The sequence below is a fragment of the Cariama cristata genome, unplaced genomic scaffold (genome assembly GCF_000690535.1).
Source record: "Cariama cristata isolate BGI_N322 unplaced genomic scaffold, ASM69053v1 scaffold10329, whole genome shotgun sequence".
NCBI lineage: Eukaryota > Metazoa > Chordata > Aves > Cariamiformes > Cariamidae > Cariama > Cariama cristata.
The window spans coordinates 45,369-66,913 of NW_009635240.1; the positions used below are offsets into that span (position 1 = coordinate 45,369).

Below are 21,545 nucleotides of genomic sequence, written 5' to 3' on the forward strand. Positions count from 1 at the left end.
GGGAAAAGAATAGCAAAGATATCTGAAGTAAACATTATTATTTCCTTAGCACTGATTTCAGAAGTATATATGCAATAGACCTCAAAATTAAATCAAAATACAACAAGTCTTTAAAAATACTAGAAGAGTTCTGAATTTTTCTATTAGTGACTTCATAGGCCAAAGAACATACCACTACTACAGAAAACCTAAGTAAGTAACAGTTTTAATGTTTCTATAAACATCACAGAAATGCTGATCAAAAGAGAAAAAGCACAAGACAAATGTAGGAATATCCAAGACAAAATACTTAGTCATATATAGAACTCAAACTCATATCATTTCAATTCTACAAGTACACATTCAGGCAGTCAGTTACCTCAGAAAAATGAGAAAGCATCATCTAGAGGAAGTGGTGAAAAATTAGAAAACATATTGAACAAAGAATATGAATAATTAGGTTAGTGCGGCTAAAGAGAGCCATTAGGCATTGTGTGAGAGGAAGCCCAATACAGAGTAACTCGAGTAGTAGCGAGGACATCACAAATTTGAATCCTACAAAATGGAGGAGGCGGCAGTTAATACACCCTGATTTTTGCTTGGTTCTCTCACTGTCATTAACTACAATGATGTTACCAACTGTAGTTTCCTCTTCACAGAGAAGGGTAGCTAAATTTAACTGGCAGCATTCCAGCTTTGTTTTGTGTTTACCACTTAACATTTTCTTCCTTCTAATAATCACCAAGTCACATCAATTTATCTTCAAACACATCTTTGCATGCTTGTTTTATCTGAAGAGACAGAAAAATCCAGAGCCCAGCAAACCAGACACCTGTATACATAGAAGTACTAAACTCAATCACAGCATTCAGATTTGAAAGTGAGGAAGAGCTAGACAAGTTAAAAAGCTGTGCCAACCAGATGGCTCAGCAGATAGCGCAGCATGTGGCACACAAAGTGCCAGGACTTAGTGTTCTTATTTCTAAGACCAACAGCATCCAGAGAGAGATGTTCTCATATTCTGAATATTTTTATCTCCTCTCTCAAGTCCAAAATTTGGTCACAGTGTAAACCTTCAGTCTCCAAAAAGGTCATTTATATAGAAAATAATCAAAGCCATATCTACTGTTGAAGGCAACAGTGGATATTCTCTGTCCATAAAGAAGAGTTACTGTCTACATTTTCCAGCGTTATGTACAGAAATCTCAGTTCTTTATGGACATCTTACCCAGGCTGCAGACCAACCATGCCATGGACACAGAGACATCAAAGTGCTGCAGTGCTGGGCCAGGTCAAGTCTTGCCTAGTTTGTTAGCTCAGACAAAACCCTGCACAACCATTGCAGTATAGCTGCCAGGTCAGAACAGTTCCAGGAGCCATTCAACTGCTCTAGCGTGGCACAGAGCCTGAACTAATAAACCTCACCAGATCTGAGCTGGCAGCGTGCAAGGCCAGCTCCTGATACCGCACCACGTTCCTGCTACTAGGACCACTTATAACCTGCTAAATCAGATTTGAGGAGGTCTCCTTCGCAATAAGCCTGCATGAAATAAGCCTGTATGAAATAACTCTTTTGAAACAATGCTTTATTATGCTATGAAGCACATGATGCAGCAGACGATCTAACATCAAAGGACTAGAGTATTTTAACAAAATAGTTGACAAACTATTAAGTTCTGCTACTGTAAAGTCACCAAGTTAAAACCATGAGCTTTCCTTTCACACCTGGGAATGAGCTTCTTATCACAAACTAGGATCTGTTTCTAGGAACGTGCCAAATCCATCCACCAAGAGAGTCCTATTTTCAATAATTCCCTTTTTACAGCTTTACAGTAAAATAGTGTTTGAGCCTACTGATGGTAATCAGCCTCTCCTTTACAAATTCCTTTTATTTTGTTCAGAATCATAAAGCTCATGTGTTAGTTATCTAAGGCCTCTTATTACAGCTTTACTTTTATCTGATTCCAGATACTGGTCAATGATGCATTCATGTACCTTTAATCAAAGATTTATTTAAACCAAGCCATGTAAAGAGAGACCAAAACATGTTTTTAAAAGGTTTGGCTTAATTTAATATGAGCTAATTTGAATAGTTTTCTAATGTAACAACTATCATTGTCAGATGCTAAATATATGCAATTTAGAGACAGAAAGACAGTAACTGCTTGAAGGAGCTCATAAGCAGTGTAACTTACTAGAGTGAAAAATCAGGAAGCACTATTTTACTATCAGAAAAAAACAGAACTTAGAGGTTCTTCAATTAATTTACTTCATTTTCATTGCCATTTCCACTTTTCTTTCTCCTTTTTTTTTTTTCTTTGAGAGAACAAGGGGCATAGGCACCCATTACTTAATGACACACATCATAGCAAAAAAAACATAGCTCATGAGGAATTATGCAGTGTTCCCATAAACAGAATAAAAGGCACAACATGCTTGTGAAGTATTTTGCTTTAAGTTACTTTAACCTATAAGAGAGTTACAGAACCACATATACCCATCCTTTTTATATTCCTCCACTCAGGAAATCACGGAGACAATATAAAATGTGTCCATTAAACCTTTAACTTTCTTCACTTACTTTCTTTGAAACACTCAAAATGATTATAATTTACTACTTTTTTAATAATTTAAACAATTAGATTTTAGGTTATATTTTTGAGTTCACTAATTCATAATATACTACTAAAATTTGTAATCCAGTATAATGCCAAAAAACCTTCGTCATACTAGAAGCACATTCTTTTCATCTACAAAGTAAAACATGGCAACCAATTTAGACTAGAAATACCACTCAGCAGCTGTGCAGAACAGCTCACCCAGTTAAAGTTTCAGGGACAGTGGATAAGTAAAACGTTGACAAAACCAAAAACTAACGAGGACACCAACAGATCTTAAAGGTTTAAGTAGTCTACAATCAGATTTTCTATTTAGATTGAACAGTGTTGCTTTTTAAAGGAATTCGCTTGTTCATGCATAGTTGCTTAAATTTTGCAGCAAGGTCTTCCAGGGAATTAACTCAGAATTTCTGAAACAATCCTGTTAAACTAAGCAGCTTGTCTTAGAATTTGATAAAACAGTACCTAAGTAGTAAAAGAGAGGAGGTGCCTATCGGCACTCAAGGGATCACGATAGAAGTCCAACCACTAAAAAGTTCAAACTGTTTGAATAAAGTTTACAGAAAATAAGCAGAAGGAGGACAAACTAGAAGCTAGTACCACCCCAAAAAACAAATGTCATTGTCTTGTTATCTTTACTGGAGTGGAAAAGCAGCCTTTTTTAAAAACCTTTTAAAAAGCTGCAATTGCTAAACTTAATGGATGCACTAGGAGACTATTTAGATCATTTCACAGCTTAGAAAATACCAAGTATTTTCTTCATAAATAAAATACTTAAATAATCAGAAAATGACATTTTCTCTTTGTACAAACTGTATTACTTAGATCAACTACTTCTTGCATTATCTTACTTACATTGCCTCAGTTTCAGCTCCTGAATGGGTAATAAAAAAAAAAACCAAACCCAAAACCATACTACCCTTCTTCTAAAGAGTTTAAGAGTTTAGAAGGGCATCACATTATGAATAGACTTTACAATGCACTATTATAATAGGAGTTTTTAATAAATATTAATAATTTCTAGATCTACTGCTATCAGGCACTGCCTTGCTATAAAAAAAGTAATTTCAATATTATTTTATAGCAATAAAATATTGATAATAAACATTTCCAAACAGAATCATTAACATCGCTGGGCTGATCTCTGAGCACACACAAACCTAGATATCCTCTAAAACACAAAGGAAGCAGCATCAAAGCTAAAATCTGAAGACGAAACTGGAGAAACAACTGGACTACAGAGTAGGAGAAAAAAAGTAGTAAATATTACTTGTAGAAAGTTATTATGAATAAAAATAAAAAAAAGTTATGCTTCATTACAAAGCATATAAATATATACTTACTGATTTGTGGAGCTGGTAAAATCCGTGCAGCTCGAACTGGACCATGGCGGACAGAAAAGAGTTCCTGAGCTTCCCCACTGATCTGCAAAATATATGGATTATGAATATACAATGTAAAAAAAATATATATATTTAGTAGGTAAGAAAGTCGGTAGAAAGACATTGTATGAAAGGTAGGTAAGAAAGTGGGTAAGACATTGCCTTTCTAACCAACCATCTGCAATTTCTCTAAATGAGAGTATATCTTACAAGTCTTGAATAACACAAATTATAGCAACAAAAATGGCCTGCCTCTAAAAACACGTCTTAGACTGCATGAATGAGATACTAGCACTATCTACTATTAATGACTACACACTTTTTAGAAGAAACAAGACCTGAAGTTGACTGCTGACTAAAATTCACAGAAGTGTAAGGAATCTCAAACATAGGCATTTATTCTACATAGTACATTCTACAACGCTACATCGCATTTCTAAAAAAAAAATGGTGACTAACCTATGAACAAGAGTGGCAAACGGTGGTGGTAAAAGACCAGAGACTTTGATATATTGGTATATTCCATATTCTCCAGGTGTGAAAATTATCTTTAAAAATAGGGGGTCAAACTAACTAAGCTTGTCACTAATGGCAATCTTGAAAAGATTAAACCACAAGTAGTTAAGAAGAATTTCCAGACTTCCTGTAAATGGTCAGTCAGAATGCATTTTCATAACTGCCTGGTAATGGATCAGATACAGAACATCAAACTTCGGGGAAAATGGCAAACATTATGAAGCTCATTTCCAAATAACCAACAATTTAAAACAGATGTAATGAGACTAACAACGCAGCCAACAAGTTGGCATAGAGTTTTGCCAAACAAGAAGTTTACAACATTAGAAGAGAACACAATTTGGAACAAGGTTCTTATGAATCAATAAACTACAAATACAAGTTAACTTTTTGAAACGTCATTTTGTGATTGTTCCCATTTCTTTCCGCACTTCAGCTCACACATTCGAAAAGTTAAAATACTACTACTGTTTGACCAACAAGTCATAAGTACAGTACTTAAGACTCTTAGCTTACTTCCAGTCTTAACCCTGAGCCTCATTATTTATTATCACTGCTTCAGATAACATGGGCAGAATGAAGCCTACCCCACTGAAGCACAAGTCTTCCGTAAGATTACTTTGAAACCCCTACTTACTACAGAGGTAGCCCATCATTCTGTACACAGTAAGTAAACACAGAATGTAGAGAACTACTGCTTTTCCATGTTACACCTAGAATAACATTCAAGCTACACAAACGTGGGGAAATAACATTCTTAGCCAGCTAGCAGTCCCACATTGGAATGAATCAACGTTACTGTTAACGATACAATCAGAATTATTCCTGATGGACACAACAGTTTTAAAACTGTAATCAATATGAGAATTAATCCCTTAATCTACCCTGCTCTTATTTTATTAGGCAGATGTTCCAATCATAGAGGCTTCTCCTCTTCCAGCTAGCAGCATCATCTGAACAACACACAACATTGTAGTACTCCAGCTTTTGCAAAACAAGTTTAATTCTCCCTCAGGGACAGCTAGAGGCCTCTGCTCTGAAGAGCTTGCTGACCAGATTCCACACAAGACAAAAGAACGATGATCAGAAATCAACTCAGTAAAGGTTTGCTGATTGTTTTTAACTGATCAGGAGTTCGGAATGCAGTATGAAAAAAAGCACATAGATAAAAACATCTGCATCCAGAAAAGACAGCTTGGAAAACAGTAGAGCACAGCTAAGCAGCAAATGAGAAAGAGAGAGAGTAATAAAGAGATGAAAAAAGATTAAGACAGCAGCACGTTTTCTATCCAGCAGAACGCACCAGCTCTATGAAAAGGGAAAGGAGGAAATTACGAAGAAGAAAAATACAAGGCTTTGGAACTATTATTATTGGCAATTAAAGATTCCCCCTCTCCGCCCCCAAATCATGATTACGCTGTTTCACATGTGTATGGACATCAATGGCTATGAAAACAAGAGGGAAAAGAACTAGCATAACAAAAGTATGGAAGAAGTGATTCACATAAAATAATCCAACCCAATTCAGTCACCTCCTCCTACTTTTTAACTATGCCAGCAGATCAGCTCTAACTCCAATCTATTTCAAATAAAGTTATAGTCCCAAATGCAAGATACACTAAGAAGGCCAAACCTTCTTAACTCACTTTCTGCTCTTAAATACCCTGAACTCCAGAGAGCACGCTTATTTAGCCTGTGCTGCCAAGACCTGATATAGTTTAAAGTTGAGATTTTCAAAGAAAAGCCTAAAAATGTACAAATACAAATGAAGTTTATTTGTACTTCAGCACCTAACATGAAAATCCCAGTCCAGCTCTTTTTATGCATATAATGCTTTTACTTTCTAATCATTAATATTCATTATTTGAAAGTTAACTATTTTACCATTTTATACTGGGGAGAAATTATAGAAAGAAAGGTTAAATGGACTAACCAAAGCCATGGGATCTGACAGTGACAAAGATGAGATTATAGGTAGTTAGCTCCTGTTCTGAGACCACTGTAATGTTCAATACTCTAGTGTAACAGGTCCTTTCCTTTCAGTCTGTGTAGGATTCTTTTTTTTCCCCAGGAAAGCGGAAACTTTGTAGAACTAAGAAAAAAGCAAGTAAATGTTCAGGTAACTTCAGTCATCTGTACAGCTCATGTACTTAGCAGTTGCTGACTCCTGGAAGCCAAAAAGGAGCAAATTTTAAGACATACCCCCACTGTACATTTTGTAATGAAAATACAAGATGCCACCCAACCATTGGCATCTCATTTACAAAGAATACGCCAAATTCAGTAAAAGGCACAAAAAAGTTTACAAAAAAATCCGGGTATGACACTACAACATGGATCAAATCGAAACACTAATACTTAATCTACCATAGCTCCATAAAATAACAGTTTTCTTAAACGATTTTTTTCAAGTTGTGTGTCCTTCACTGTTCTATAGAAACATGAAATCATAGAAGGCATTGGACTTTGTTGTATGCCGTGAATTTTAAGAACTTGGCTGTTCCTCTGGTTTGCTTAGCATTGAAAAATGCATTAGGGCTTTAAAGTTCAAGATTTTCTTTGACTTACGATTCAGTTTTTTTCAATACTACCACCAGTAGAAGGTTCTGCTATTTGCAGTCTTGAAAAACTCTGAATTAACTGTGGTTAATGCTAATGCCCTTCATTTATCTATATAAAACATAAAACTTTATTACCACTGCTGAGCCCACATGTAGCCATTTTGACTGAAAGCACCATCTTCAGGGTAGAGAGATTATATAGTCTCATCTTCCTGCCCATTCAGGCCTTATCTCACTCCTGAGACACCCAACATGGACAGCCCATCTTTTCTGTGAATGGGGCACTTACTCCACTAGGAACTGAAGTGGGACAAGGACCTACATTTAACAGAAGCCCAGCCCCATCACTAAAATGGCTAACAACTTTGTCACTGCCAGTTTGGGTGAGATGTGGGCTGGCAAGTGTAAGTAAAAGGCTCCACATCCCACTACCAGTCTCTTGAGCTACACAGTCTCACAAGCACAGACAAAATATAAATAGACTACATGAACTGAAAACAGAGCTCTAAATTCTTCAAAAAGCACCTGTGAAGAAACTAGGCTGTGGCTGCCATTTTGGATTTGATCCAGCTAAGTAGCAAGTCCCTGTGGCAGCTTTCAAAGCTCTTAAAAGTTTTTCTTTCCCATTCCAAAAGCCAAGAATATTTCCAAACAGGTTTCAAGAATTGAATATTGAGCTATAAAAGCAGCTTCAGGTACTCATTCTATAAAAGAGTGAATCCAAAATGACGGCTCCAAGCTGGTCTGATAGAACATTTCAGGTTTCCCAGAGCCTAGTATCAAACCACAAGCCCCAGACCTACATGGAAGGCTGAAAGCAAAGAACACGCCGATTCAAAACCCGGCCCCATGAAGTCTTCATCACTCTCTTCCAATAATGACAGACTGAAAAAAAGAACTCCTCTCTCCTCCACATAGACGTCTTGAGCTACTGCTTAAAATAAGACAGACCAGAAACCTGGAGCACTGGTTAATTTTTGATGACAGTGCTTTATTGTTTGGAGCATACCAGTTTGCACCCAGAAAAACAGAACAAAGGAAGTTTTGTTCACACTAAGGATAACTAATAGTTTCCAACCATAGAAAATGGTTTTCACATGGTGAAAAAAAAAAAGTCAAGTATACATCAAACTGAAACAAAACTGAGTTCAAAATTCAACGCTTAACTACTGTGCAACTATATAAAAGGAAACTGCTTGTATATTAAAAAACTGTCATAGAGCAAATGGAAAGTATGAGGAGTTTGTTGGCTTTTTTCCCCTCAATATCCTGATATATATTTTAAATATGATATAGATATCATGATACGATGTTACAATATGACAATAAGCAATTGACAGATACCACCATAAAATATTGTTTGACAGTCATTTGGGTTAAAGGCTACTACCAGTCATCTCGCTACTGATAGAGTAATGAAGGACTGTAAGTAAAAGGACAAATTTTATCACGTTAGTTTAAAAATTCAAATAGTCTGCTTTTTCATTCAAAACAAAACTCCATAATTATCTAGAGATTACAAGAATTTAGATGCTCAAGAAATGTTACAGATACCTACTCTAGTGATTAAATTAAGTATGAAATTGCACCTAGCATTTAAAATTATGACAATGCTAACTGAATTTAACAAATGAAAGCTTACAAATGGTTTTGGTTACAGTTTCCTCAATGTTCTCACTTTATTTGTCATACATTTTGAGGAGTTTTAGCATGACCAGGGTGCAGGCTCCCTACAAAATTCTAATTTGGGGACAATTCTGCATGGGTTTTAATCACTCAATTTCTACACAGAGACAAGAACAAGGCAGACAATATTGGAAGCAGGTATAATATGGGTACTAACTCCCTTCATGAGTCTCCATTTTAGCTCTGACTTCATCCAAGGGGAGCTACATGAAATGCCGTTTGGACTCTTCCCATAAAAAAAAAGATACCTCTCACCACAGCCTTTTCAAAGGTTGTTGCACATGCTTTTTTTTTTTTCCAACTGGTGTAGGGTATGATATGAATCATAATTAAAAAAATATCCTTCCAACAGTTCTGCAGTCACTTAACCAGTGTAAAATCAGAAAATTTCTTACACACTGCTAGCATCTTCAGTGTAAAAAAAATACAAAGCCTCAACAAATGATTTGCATAGATGTTTTGTAAAGTCCTTAGTCACTTTTCAGGGTTACTAGGTCAGGTCATTACTACATTTTTCCAAGTGGCTAATACAAGCCTTAACAGTGGCACCCTCTGTCAGGAGGAGGCCTGGACAGGGGAAGGATTGCAGCTTCCTATGTGGTAAGTGACTAGGCCTTTTCCCAGCTCTAAAAGGGGGAAGAATTACAAAGGAGAAAGAACTACAAAGACCACCACATCAAAACCCCAGCAGGCAGGGCTTTTGACAAACAGTTGAGAAAACAAAATGGAACCGGCATGACTTACCATATACATCCATCTATACATCCACACATACACATCATCTGCTGTAGAACTGCAGTTTTAACAACTTAAAAATCATAGTATTATTGACAGCAGCATTTAAAGAAAACTGAGGTCTGGCAGTGGAGAAATGGCAGTGTGTGATGCCATCCTTGTTCAACGAGTCCTCTGCATGCCAAAGGTCTCCACATGGAAGTCACCTGCGGTATGGGCTGACGCATCTCGTCAGTCTGTGGCAGCATCATCATACCATCGCCTTTACATATTTTTTGCTAAATATACATCTGTGCTTGTTATTACAAGTTCCCTTTAGTGGTTCCTACTTTATTCAGCTCAAGCTTGATTGTTCTTTTCTAATTGTAATATGAACCATTAAATTAAGATTATTTTTCTACTTGTGAAACTTCCAGCATACAATGAAAAAAAAAATTATCTGCCACAAAACCAGCCAACATGCGTTTCCCTGAACAGGAACATCTAGAACAGACACTTGGAAACCACATCAGGCAGAAACCAGTTCCAATTGTATTTGAAACTTGAAACTAGGACCAAGGGAAAAGCAAATTCCAAATAAAACACAAAACTACACTTCACAATTATCAAATAGGAACTTCTAGTCATACTTTTGTATATTCCCAGATTTCTCCCCACTTAGCGAGGCATATTTTAAGAACACTTTTAACCTTCCCACCCCCATTTCAAAACAAAGATCAAAGAAAAGTCATTTGGATGGACACCTTCCGCTTCTTATGCAATACAGATTTAGACGCTGCACTTCAAAACCCCAGCCGTTACTTCAGCACCCAGCAGTCCAAACATTATTTCAGTCCTTTGAAGCAGCCCTAATGGTATCTTCCATTTGCAAGTAACACTTCTGTAGTCAAAGATCTTACTCCAAGGAGATGTTAATGTGAAACCACTCAGACTGCAGAGAGACACACACTCCTGGAGGCAGACTGTGAAGGTGTTTAGAAGTCAATGTAACACCATTACGGAGAGTGTCAGCTTAGAAGCTGTCATAAACACTTCATAATCACTCAGACACAAACTGGACTGCCTGCAACACATTACTTTATTAAGTGCTGAATAGAGGTTCAATTGTAAGAATAAAAAGCACAACGCTACAGATAATAGCCTTGCTGAGTAGATTTTCACATAAATGTCAAATTGTTGCTTTTTCAGATTGAAAGGTTTTTAAACTATAGAGATGCGGGGCTTTTTTCTTAACTGGAATAACATTGCTTAATTACAAGCTAAATACTCAGCTAGATCAAGAAGAAAGGGTTGTGTAATACCCATACCAAAGGACACAAAGAAGTGTTGCCAAATAAACTCTAAATATTCAGTCTCACAACTGCCAAATTTTTTTTGCTTACTTAGTCTGAGTAAAATAATAAGATGAAGAAACAACACGCAAAAAAACCCAGGTTATGTTACCTCCAAATTTGCTGGATATACAAATCCTGCTCTGAAAAGATATTTCAAATTGATGTTAAAGACTATCATCCTGAGAAACTCTCCAAGATGATCTTACTAACAAAGGAACCATTCCAACACTGAAATTATACTAATGCATACAAACTGCGTATGTCAAAGCTGTACCTCTCTGGATGTGCTCTCTGAATTTCACAGAATATACAAATGAAGAGCAGACAAAGTGATGCAATATCTCTACAGCTGACATTCTTAAGATGGATGGTAAAATAGTTCCACATTTGGCATTTTTCCATTTGACTGGACTTCCTTCCCACTCATTAAAAACACCTCTGTAAAAAATGAACACCACTAAGAGAAACTGTCCTGCAATTTCATTTCTCTTATTTTTCCTAAAATATTAAATACTATGAAAATCTAGGTATTATGAAGATGTGAAATACACTTGTGGGGGAGGCTGGGGGGAAGACAACCTGGCTGTATCATCCTACTGAAAAAGAAGGTGACATCAGGTATTCCGTGGCCTAACTTGTGGCTAATTCAGACACATAAACCAGGATAAATGTAGCAGTTTAAGTTGTCATTTGTTAGTAACCTCCATCAAATTATTTCATGTTTACTGCAGTGTACCATGGGGTATGAGTTTGAATGCAGACAGTTAATGCAGAAGAGGTTACACCAAGGCGTTCACGTACCAAAGAACTGAAACTGTCTTTCATTCTTGCTCTCTTTACACATGTAAGATCCCATCCCACACAGCATTTCTCAAGGGCATTGATACAGATAGCTCTGGCAGACACGCCTTCGTTGAGACACAGAAAGCCACTTAGGAGGGATGCGCAGAACTCTCACCTAACCACAAAGCAAGGCCATGTCGCACACACGCGAACACGGGGGGGGGGGGGGGAGAACCAAAAACAATCTCTGCTAGACACAAAGCTACTCTTAACATAGCGTGGCCAGGACAAGCCCCAAGTCAACAAAACGTTCTTCTATACATTTTTCAGCAAGCACGCATTCATTTGGATAAGAAACAGCAGGATAAAGTAAGATGCTTTATAAAAATCCTTTAGCTTAAGCCTATGTGACTACGCACAGCACCCTAACTAACTGATGAGCTTGTGCCAGAACTGCTGGTACCGCTGCCGGGGGTTTCCTCTCTTCGCTCAGTATCTTAGTGACACCTAATGCTGGTTTTCTGTAATACACTTCAAAGAACAAAGCCAAGCCTTTCTCAACCACTTTAATAATCTGATTTTTACACTAATATAAAACTGATCAGTCTTCAAAATAATGCACAAAACTAATTACATACTGTAAATCCATTCTTAGTATTCAAAGTCATACCAGTGTAAAGGCAGATTTAAAAAAAACAAACAAACAAACAGAGCAGACACGTTAGCTTTGCTAGGTCATGCATACTTCTGCTCTAAAAAGGTAAAATACAAAAACAATCCAAAGATTTGTTTTGCTCCATTAAAAATAAAGCTGTGAAAGTTAGAATTAGATGTAGTTTCTCAGGGCATACAAGCAGATAAGATTTCCTATATTTTGGTTAAAATGTTCCTAAATCTCAGTAAAAAGTTACAAATACTGAACTCTAGTAAAGTATACTAGGTCTTACTCCATTTCTATTAAACTCTCCTTCAAATGTAAAAGCTCAGCAGTTCCTTTTCTTCCTTGTCTCCAACTAACAATATGCAATCGGGGGGGGAAAAAACCAGCTCTCCCACACTCCAGTGAAACTCAATTTAACTTCACTTTTGGTGCACAAATTAACATCATTTTCTATTATACTAAGCTACTGGCATATAAACACATCCTACGCAGCCAACCAAAAAGTTATTAAAAAAATACACACATTTCTCAAAAAAACAATGTATTTTACAAAGGGAAAGAACTCCATCCTCTCTACATTATTTTGAAGGACAGGGTGCTATAAGCAATTTGGTTTTTTTTAAGTTAAGAAGTTTATGACCTACTGTATTAAACTTTATTCTGTAGTTTCAAGAAATTTGGGGGAAATTCCCCAAATTAAGACCATGTGCTCATAAACCACTCTGAAACACAAACTGCAGGGTGTGTGTATGACAGCATGAAATCAAACCCATATGCACACATACACTTTAATAAAATTAAAATTGCAAATCATGTACATGACAAACATGTGATTGTAAAATACTATTAATACTGTCATACTTGCATTCCTGGTACAAACAAATTCTTTTCATATTTTTCCGCCCGTATCCCTTTCTGTAGGTTAAAAAGATTTCTGTCCTTTCTGGGATACAAACTATTCCATAATGTCAAACACTACTCCCAATTCAACTCTGAAAATTTACTTAACAGAAATAATTTGTAAAAAGCCCTCAAATCTGAAGGTACATGAATTCAAGTGTTTGATCTATGCTCAGTATTAATCTTAAGATAGGCATATTACATAGAAACCATATGATATTGACGGTAAACATTAGCTCTTTCCACTTCAATAAGAGAAATTAAAAGTAAAGTAATAACACAACACTACAAACAAAAAAGCTTCAGCACAGAAGTGAACTCTGTACTTACAGGTATGCTCCACACTTGCATTCCATCACTGTATCCGATCATTAGCAGTAATGGTGGTTCATTCCCCGTGCTATGTATTTCATGAAACTCCATATTCCTTGATGTATCTAAATTGGGTTTAAATATCAAAGCTGTTATTAACAAGTTAGGATCAACTATGGCTGGTGTCAATTATACTAGATTGCATTTTCTCAGTGCATGTTTCTGTTGCCATAAGTAAAAGCAAGCAAAGTGGTTTAAATTTTTATGCTGGAACAATACTCAAATAGATTCTTTTAGGCAAACATAACAGATTTGTTAAAGTTTCACAGAGAGGTTAGAAAGCATTAGAATTTAAAATGACGGTGAAAAATTTTCTGGATTACAATGTGGGTTGTCACTAAATACCCCAAAAACTTCTGTAATTCTTTCTCCAATGATTAACAAAATATGGCAAACACTTCAAATAGAGAAAAATTTGCAAAGGACCAACAAAATAAATATTAACAAATACAGAAATTACAAATGCACAGACTGGTCAAAACTAATTCTAGATACTATGTAATTAATCTTTGATTACTAAGTAATCAACCTTACCAAAAGAAGAAAATTCCCAGGAAGAAAAGTGCTACAGGACATAATAATCAAAAAATATTAAGCTTTTCTTGAGTAAAGCCCTCTGAAACTACATTTTCAACCACGACAGAATGAACAAAAGCTCACTGCAAGCATGCAAGCATTGAAGGAGAGGAAATATTTAGGATGGTGAAAGAGGATGTATTCAGGCCCAATCAGATTAGGCTGTATAAAAGTAAATTTAAACAGAATATGAAGGATTCTGAAGACTATTCTAAAGAGTTTTTGTTACACTGTAGTAAAGAATCTAAAGAGGGAATGCCTGAGATTTTTTAAAAATAAACATATGAGGAAAACAAACCCACAAGCAAACAAACCTTAACTGGCCTAAAGCTGGACACAATGCCACATACAGGTTGATAGGCCTTTTCTAGTTCTAATAACCACAAATTTATGAACTGCCGGCCTCTGTGCCACTTCAACAGCTGGAAAACATATAATCTTCCCTATTAACCTCTTGGAAAGGCTGAAAATTCCCCATCACAGCTCTGGCTATGGTTGCTATTACTTCATCTGAGACAAGAATGAGCCTTTACCATAGAGCTCTAAACAGGAAAACAAGACGGCAGACAAGAAACAGCAATTTGCTGAAAGGCTTAAATCCAGCATTCTCTAGAAGGCAGGTCCCTTAGTTCCCCAGCTACGACAAGCACACATACAACACACCACAAGCAACTCCAAGATGTTCAGTTAGGTCAAGAAGTAACTACCTGACAGCAGCATTCAACCATCTCTCATTCAGTCCCTAATCTTCCTTAGTCAAAAAAAAGATAACCGGGATAGACAGGTAAAACAGCTCAAATCTTAAGTGAGGATCTACTTGATACTCTTCGCAAAAGCTCGTAACAACCACCACTTTCTCTTTAAAAGGTTGGGGATCTGTTTTCTGCACTCAGTCAGTTGTCTTCCCTGATGATTTATTAAGATACACTGGAAGTGATAAGTTACATTTTAAGAATATTTTGTGGCTTTGCTCTATTATTTCCCTGAAAGACATCACGGAATCTCCTGCTCATTTTACTCAATTGCTCTTCCTTTCTAGGTTACTCTGAATTCTGTCACACCACTGAATATATATCTGGGATCTGGACTGGATTAGCTAATCTGGCTTTGAAATCAAACAGTAGCTTCCTTTCAGAGTAAATTCTGTCTCTGAATTCTGCCACACCACTGAATATATATCTGGGATCTGGACTGGATTAGCTAATCTGGCTTTGAAATCAAACAGTAGATGAAATGAATTCAGTTCTAGGCTTTGTTTTCAACTACCTTAAGGAAAAAAAAATGGATTTATTTGCCCCTCTTCCTAAGCAAGAGTTCGTTTGCCTTCAGATGAAGTCACAAGGCCTATTTGTTCCATTTGGTAGATACTGAACAAAAGTGCAGCACTCACTTAAAATTTAGCCTATCTAGAACAGGGAAATGAAATACTTCATTTTGAAGCAACAATGCTTACTGATACAGCTGACTAAAATTATTGTACATGGACACAAAAAAAAAATCACAAAAATAAGTGAGAGAAAATGAAGTCATACCATTTAAATCTGCATTTTCAAATCTGACCCAAACGATCTTCTCCTTTTCTTCTGCTGGTGGGGTACCACTGTAGGCCTGGACAAAAAGCAAAAAGGGGTTGAAATAAGAAGGTTTATTTCCCCGCTTTCTCCATCTATAGACCACAGGAGGGAATGTAAGTTAAAAAAGAAAAACAGAGGTATGTGCATCTTATTGTCACCAGTATTCCTGTGAGGTTTTCTTTCAAAAACAAATGGTTCCGTGACCAGCATATACCATACTAAATATAACTCAACAAGCGTAACATCACTTACTAATGTAGAAATCACAAGACATACATAGCAATAAGTCTTCAGGAGCAGGTTAGAAATGCCATGTGACTTACAGAAATTTAGTCAGGCTAAAATACAGTGGCTTCTACAATCTTTTAACTTTAGCGTTGCACATGCCTTCTAAAAGCAATGTTAGAAGTTCGCAGGCAAGGCATTTTTCTCTTAAAAATCTCTTTAATTCACTTAAAAGCTTTGTAAGCAAGATTGAGGCAAGAAAGAGACCTTTACTACATAGTTTATTTTACCGACATATTTTAGTTATATTTGTCACGTCTTTAATATAGACATTTAAAAGAGGATAAACTGTAATGCCAGTAGAACAGATCTATGTTTCAGTCCTGTGTTCTACAGATTCCCATAAAAAGATGAGATACAAAAAGAATCTGCGAAGGAGACTTGCAGTGTTTCCAAACTGCCAGTTTTACAGTTCTCAGGAGAAACTGTGGTAGTAAGAACGTGAGCTACAGTAGCAATACCATCACTTCCAAATGAATTATAACAAAATACTGTGCAGTATTTTAGATTAAATATGAAAAGAGCTTTATACATGCCAGAAAAGCAATAACATGAACTAAAAATACAAATTTAAAAAAATAAGTGTGGGTATTACTTTTCAAAACAAATCATGTTCCATGCTTCCAAGGCAAACTGATTTGTAAAATAAACCACAGACTGCATCTTTTAACTACAGAGGGGAAAAACTGGGGGTGTGTGTGGAATGCAACAATCTTTTAAATGAAAATTTGACTATTTTTAATTTTGACTGTGAGTCCAAAATGCACTCCACAAATTTATGCTAGTGAGAGGAAATTTTATATTACTATTGAGGAAATTCATGACTGACTAACAGAGATAATCCTTCAAATAAGAAGCAAAATAGTCTCCTGAGGCTACAATTAGCTGCAATGCTCCTCTGCTATGGACTACAGCTTTCCCACAGAGCAACAAAACAAAGTTAGTTTCCCTCTGCTCCTGAGGGCAGTGCAGAAGCGATGACTCCAGTTGCATGCTGCTGCTACCTGCAAAAACTATGACCAAGAGCAGACATAAAGCATCACTGTTATGCTCCAGAGAGGAAGATCCCAGAAATGAGGGAAGGAAAAAAAGAAAAAAAAAAAAAAGCAGAGCAAGGACACCTGCTTTGCAAAACTCAGCACACTGGAGCATAAGGGGATAGGCAGAGCTTTGCAGTCCCACAGCAACTAGGGCATTCAGAGGCAAGTTAAGGAAACAAGATAAAAAAAGGGGAGTGAAGGAGGCAAAAGAAACTTCCTCCTTTTCAGCCAATAATAAAAGCAAAGGTGACAAAGGGTGTCTGCCAAGGTGTTCTAACACCAATCCAGCCAGGATTCACACACTAGATTTCCGACTACAACTCAGAAAAAACACATTTGTAAGAGGCAGAGCAAGTATTATGCCGTCTCTCCCCTCCTCAACTATTCTATTGCCAAAGTTATCATAGGAAAAGGCTGCAATCTTCTTCCTGCTATTTATATTGCAATCCTTCAACTTCTACGTAGCTAAGATTTTCATTTTAATTGTTACTTATCAGAGGTGGTCTGTAGGTCTGGCCTTCAGACCTTCAAAAACTGACCTACACCTTCAAAAACTGGGTCTCAAGATTCACATTCAAAAAAATAAAATCTGGCTTTTTTCAACTATATTTTGGTCCACCTGACACACACTTCAACTGCTTTGTACATTGAAAAAACAGTTTTAAAGATCTGCACGTACCTGTGGCACAACATCTTGAAGAAACGTGACAACGCTTTCCATATATGACTGTTCCCTTGAAAACAGAAGGAAAATTTCAACTACCACTGAAATTCAGAAACGGTCGTGAATATATTAAGACATACCACTAGAGAAAACATGTACAATCTTTATTGCAAAGGAAAACATTAAGTATGCAATGCAGTTACTTAATACACTGCCAAACACTCTGACAATATTAATAGTGGTCTAAAGGTCTGTAAAAAGCTAAGTGATACCTGTTTATGAACTAACTGCTGGAGGGAAAAGGCTAAAAGGTAACAGTCAAGAAAGAAACCATGTTCTCCACATCAGAGTGGCTGACTGAAGTAGAACAGGCACTTGGAAATTATTCTTCAGTGTTCTTCTACTTGATTTGGGTATTACAACATGAAGATGAGGACTTAAGCTAAGGGCTGGAGCTCTCCTTGTGGGGCAAGACCTCATATGCATTATGTACAACAATGTAGTAAGTGGTAGCACTTGGAGGGCAGCAGATGGAACAAAAACTCGACTAAGAACAGTAAGGAGAGGTATTTTCAGATAAGACTTTATAGCTTGGGAAGCTTATTCTTTATTGGAAGTTCATCAGCAGCAACGATTTAGAATAGTGTGCAGCGTGAGATACATTTGTTCTAGTACATTTAAACTAATGCTTTCATTAGCTTATCCCCGCATGAGCGGCGAGTCTCTTGTGTAACTACTGAGCAACGTACAACGTGGGCTGACTGTATTAGACAGACGGTGTTGAAACTACACAAAAAGTTTGTGCTTTCTGTAATGAGTAATACTGAAACATGCTGGCAACAAGAACTATCTTCATAAAGTCTGAGACACTTAAAAAAAATTTACTTTAGCTAACAGCTTTGGCAGCCCCCAAATTAATTTTTATATTGGTAGTAATTTTTCCTGTGCTAACTCAGGATGTCTAACAGCAACAAAGAAAAATTGTGAACTAGGAAATCTAGACTCTTAATGTCCAAAGGTGCATATGCTTTCTGAAATCGTGCTGTGTAACATACTTTTAATAGAAATTGGAGTGTTTAGTATTTAAGAACCAAGTACTCTGCCCTATACACAGCAATACAGAAGATACTTCAAGTCAAATGCTGCAACACCTGGATCAGCTTAACTGGTTGACTCCTCTCTGAAAACAAAGATAAATCTAAACCATAGAGTTTTAAATTTTAGAAAGCTTATTCCAACTCATGACAAAACTAGATCTTGTTCAGCAATCCAAGGATTACTGCATCGAAGTTTGTCTTACTGCTTTAAGCTGAGGCCTTCTAAATGAGCTGTGGTTTATAGCGCCGATTCTTCTTTGATTTATGTAGGTCACCAAAACTGTCTTTGTATACCTCCAGAGCCCTTTATTACCTAGCAATAATACTTGTCTACAGGCATAGTCTTACATACAGTGTTTGAAGTTCTCATGTGAATGCTTACCAGCAAGAGTCATACTGTCTTCATTTTTCAGCTCATTAAATAAGTACTTTTTTTTTCCCACCCCCTCAAGTACATCTTGAAACAAAGGTGATGTTTGGAAAATGTTTTATTCAGTGTATGTACTCTAAATCCCTCCTGCACTTAAAGACCCCCCAGGAAGATATCTTTAAAGTCCTTAAAAACAAACAATACAACAACAAAACCCACCAAAAAAAAAAAATCTTCCCTTAGTAAGAATCTAGGAACTTAACATAAGCAGTAGAACACTGCTGCATGCTGTTCAACACACACAAACGCTCATCAGAAAGACTGACATTTTTGAAGTGAAAATATGTACCTCAAGAACAAGCCACCATATTTAATAAAAGAACAGATAATCTTATTCTTACAGTGTTTTCCTATTATTGTATTTTTAAAGTGTATTTTGAAGAAAAGATGGTTACAGAGATGCATTTGTTGAGGAATTGTGCAACACAAAAAAATGCTCATTCTATCACACGGCTGTAAGACAAACCTCTAACACAACTTTGTGTTACAAAGATCAGTTTCTTGTGCTCCCTAGTAAAAATAAAGTGAAGCTTGATGTCGAAATACACAGCTATCTCCAGTGGCAAACTAATAGCCACTGAAACTGATAGTACAGGTGAACATTTCAATACGGTGCCATTTTGCAGCAACAATTCAGCAGAATAAACAGCCCCAGGAAAAGAGAAAAGCTGCTACAAAAATCCTTTAACATACAGAGACAAGACCATAAACCTTCTAGACAGTACTACTAAGCGCTCTGGCCATGAAAGTATTTTCATGTGATCACAATGAAAATAAGGATTCCCAAGCATAAAAATGGTCTCTTACGCGCTCTGACTGGAGAGAGGTAGCTTCTTCCTTTGTTCTTGGTTTTGTTCTCTTAAGCAAAAAAATTAGAATCCACAATTCTACTTACTGAAGGACTTTAATGACAGGCTTATATGTTTTAATATACTCACCCTTGTGACAAGGTATTATTAAAAACAACAGCAAGGAAGAAGTCCGCAGTCACTAACCTACAGCTACTGTAGTGTTTGTACAGCAAGCAAAATTGTGTCAACAAACAACAAAACATTGCAATATGTTCATCTTTAAACTGTACAACTTTGAATGTTTTGGTGTATAAGTGAAAAGCATCCCATTTAGGGAGCCAGTTTGACCTGCACAGTCCTAGGAGACAGGAATGCAACATCTGTTTGTATTATTTTATTGGAAAATACTCAATGCAACAAAACTGTACTATCAACACAAGCACACACAGCTGGCTTTGAAATAAAATTCAGGCTAGGTTCTTCTTCTACAAGAAAATTTAAAAAAAATTAAATAAAGGCTATTTTTCTAGAACGTGCTTACGTGACAGCTTGTGGGCGAACAACTACTCCTCCAGTACATCGACTAGGGCGGCGTGGAGATTCTGTTGCCATTGTTTCTTTGCAGATACCTGTACAAAACACATTTCTTTGTAATAAAAATCTGTATCAGAATTATTTATTACACTAGTTCTTGACATACTCTTCAGGATAATAAAAACCTCTTGAAGAAAGAAACTTAACTTATACAAACCTGTGAGGTACTGTGCCTCTTCACAGCACTTTTTAAAAACAAAACCAAAAAAATCCCAAACAACCAACTTCTTTTTTCAGTATCTCAATCACTACCGCTCCTGCAATGTATGTAAAAGCAGAAAAAGAACACGGACCTGCATAATAAAGTGGAAAATTTTCTTCAAACTGTACATTAAAGACAGTGGTACAGGTACACAGTTATCGTCACCATTATGTAAGACCATTATTTACTAATGGGCTGCTGTCTTATAAAATAATTATGCAAAAGTAATGTAGAATCACAGTTGCAGAGTATCGTGCTCTTGAAAATCTGTAATGGGTTACATCGAAGCTAACACAGAAAGCGTGACAGAACACGTTCTACTTTTATATCAGCTTTTTGTGTTGTCTTCAAGTTTTTCTTTACGCTTCTGTTCTCCATGTGAAAATCCAGCATAATGTTCCTAAAGGCAAAAAACACTTGAGGAGGGTCACAGATCTCAGCCACCTCTTCAGTCCGCCACTCAGCTGCTCCGTTGTCCCCTCTGCCCCAAACCAAGAACCAGGGCATAAAGTGAGAGAAAAAGCCAGATCCCCAACATGGTGTCGGTCACCAGCAACATTTCACGTTCGGGCAGTCTTCGTAGGGGCCGCCTCATTAAGCAATGCAAGAATAAACACTTAGCCCCACAGAAATTAATAACAAAACGTTCAGCAATACAACCGAAGTTTGACACACATGTCAAGCTACCTTAGAAGAAAAAAAACGGCAGGTAAAGGATAAAACACCCCTTCCTATTACGCCTTAAACCCGTAGGATAGCTGCGCC

General features: G+C 36.7%; 1 protein-coding gene across 1 annotated transcript in view; it reads right to left on the reverse strand.

Annotated features, from left to right (window-relative positions):
• The window catches only part of LOC104167248 (breast carcinoma-amplified sequence 3-like), a gene marked incomplete at its 3' end in the record, with an annotated part of 54,492 nt that extends 33,882 nt beyond the window's left edge, over nt 1-20,610 (reverse strand). The window contains exons 1-5 of the mRNA XM_009707450.1: nt 20,526-20,610; nt 17,682-17,736; nt 15,636-15,711; nt 13,486-13,592; nt 3,941-4,022 (exon numbers count right to left, since the gene is read on the reverse strand). Coding sequence (XP_009705752.1) covers nt 3,941-4,022; nt 13,486-13,592; nt 15,636-15,711; nt 17,682-17,736; nt 20,526-20,596 — 391 coding nt within the window. The remainder of the gene's footprint in view (nt 1-3,940; nt 4,023-13,485; nt 13,593-15,635; nt 15,712-17,681; nt 17,737-20,525) is intronic.
• Between the last annotated feature and the right edge of the window lie 935 nt (nt 20,611-21,545).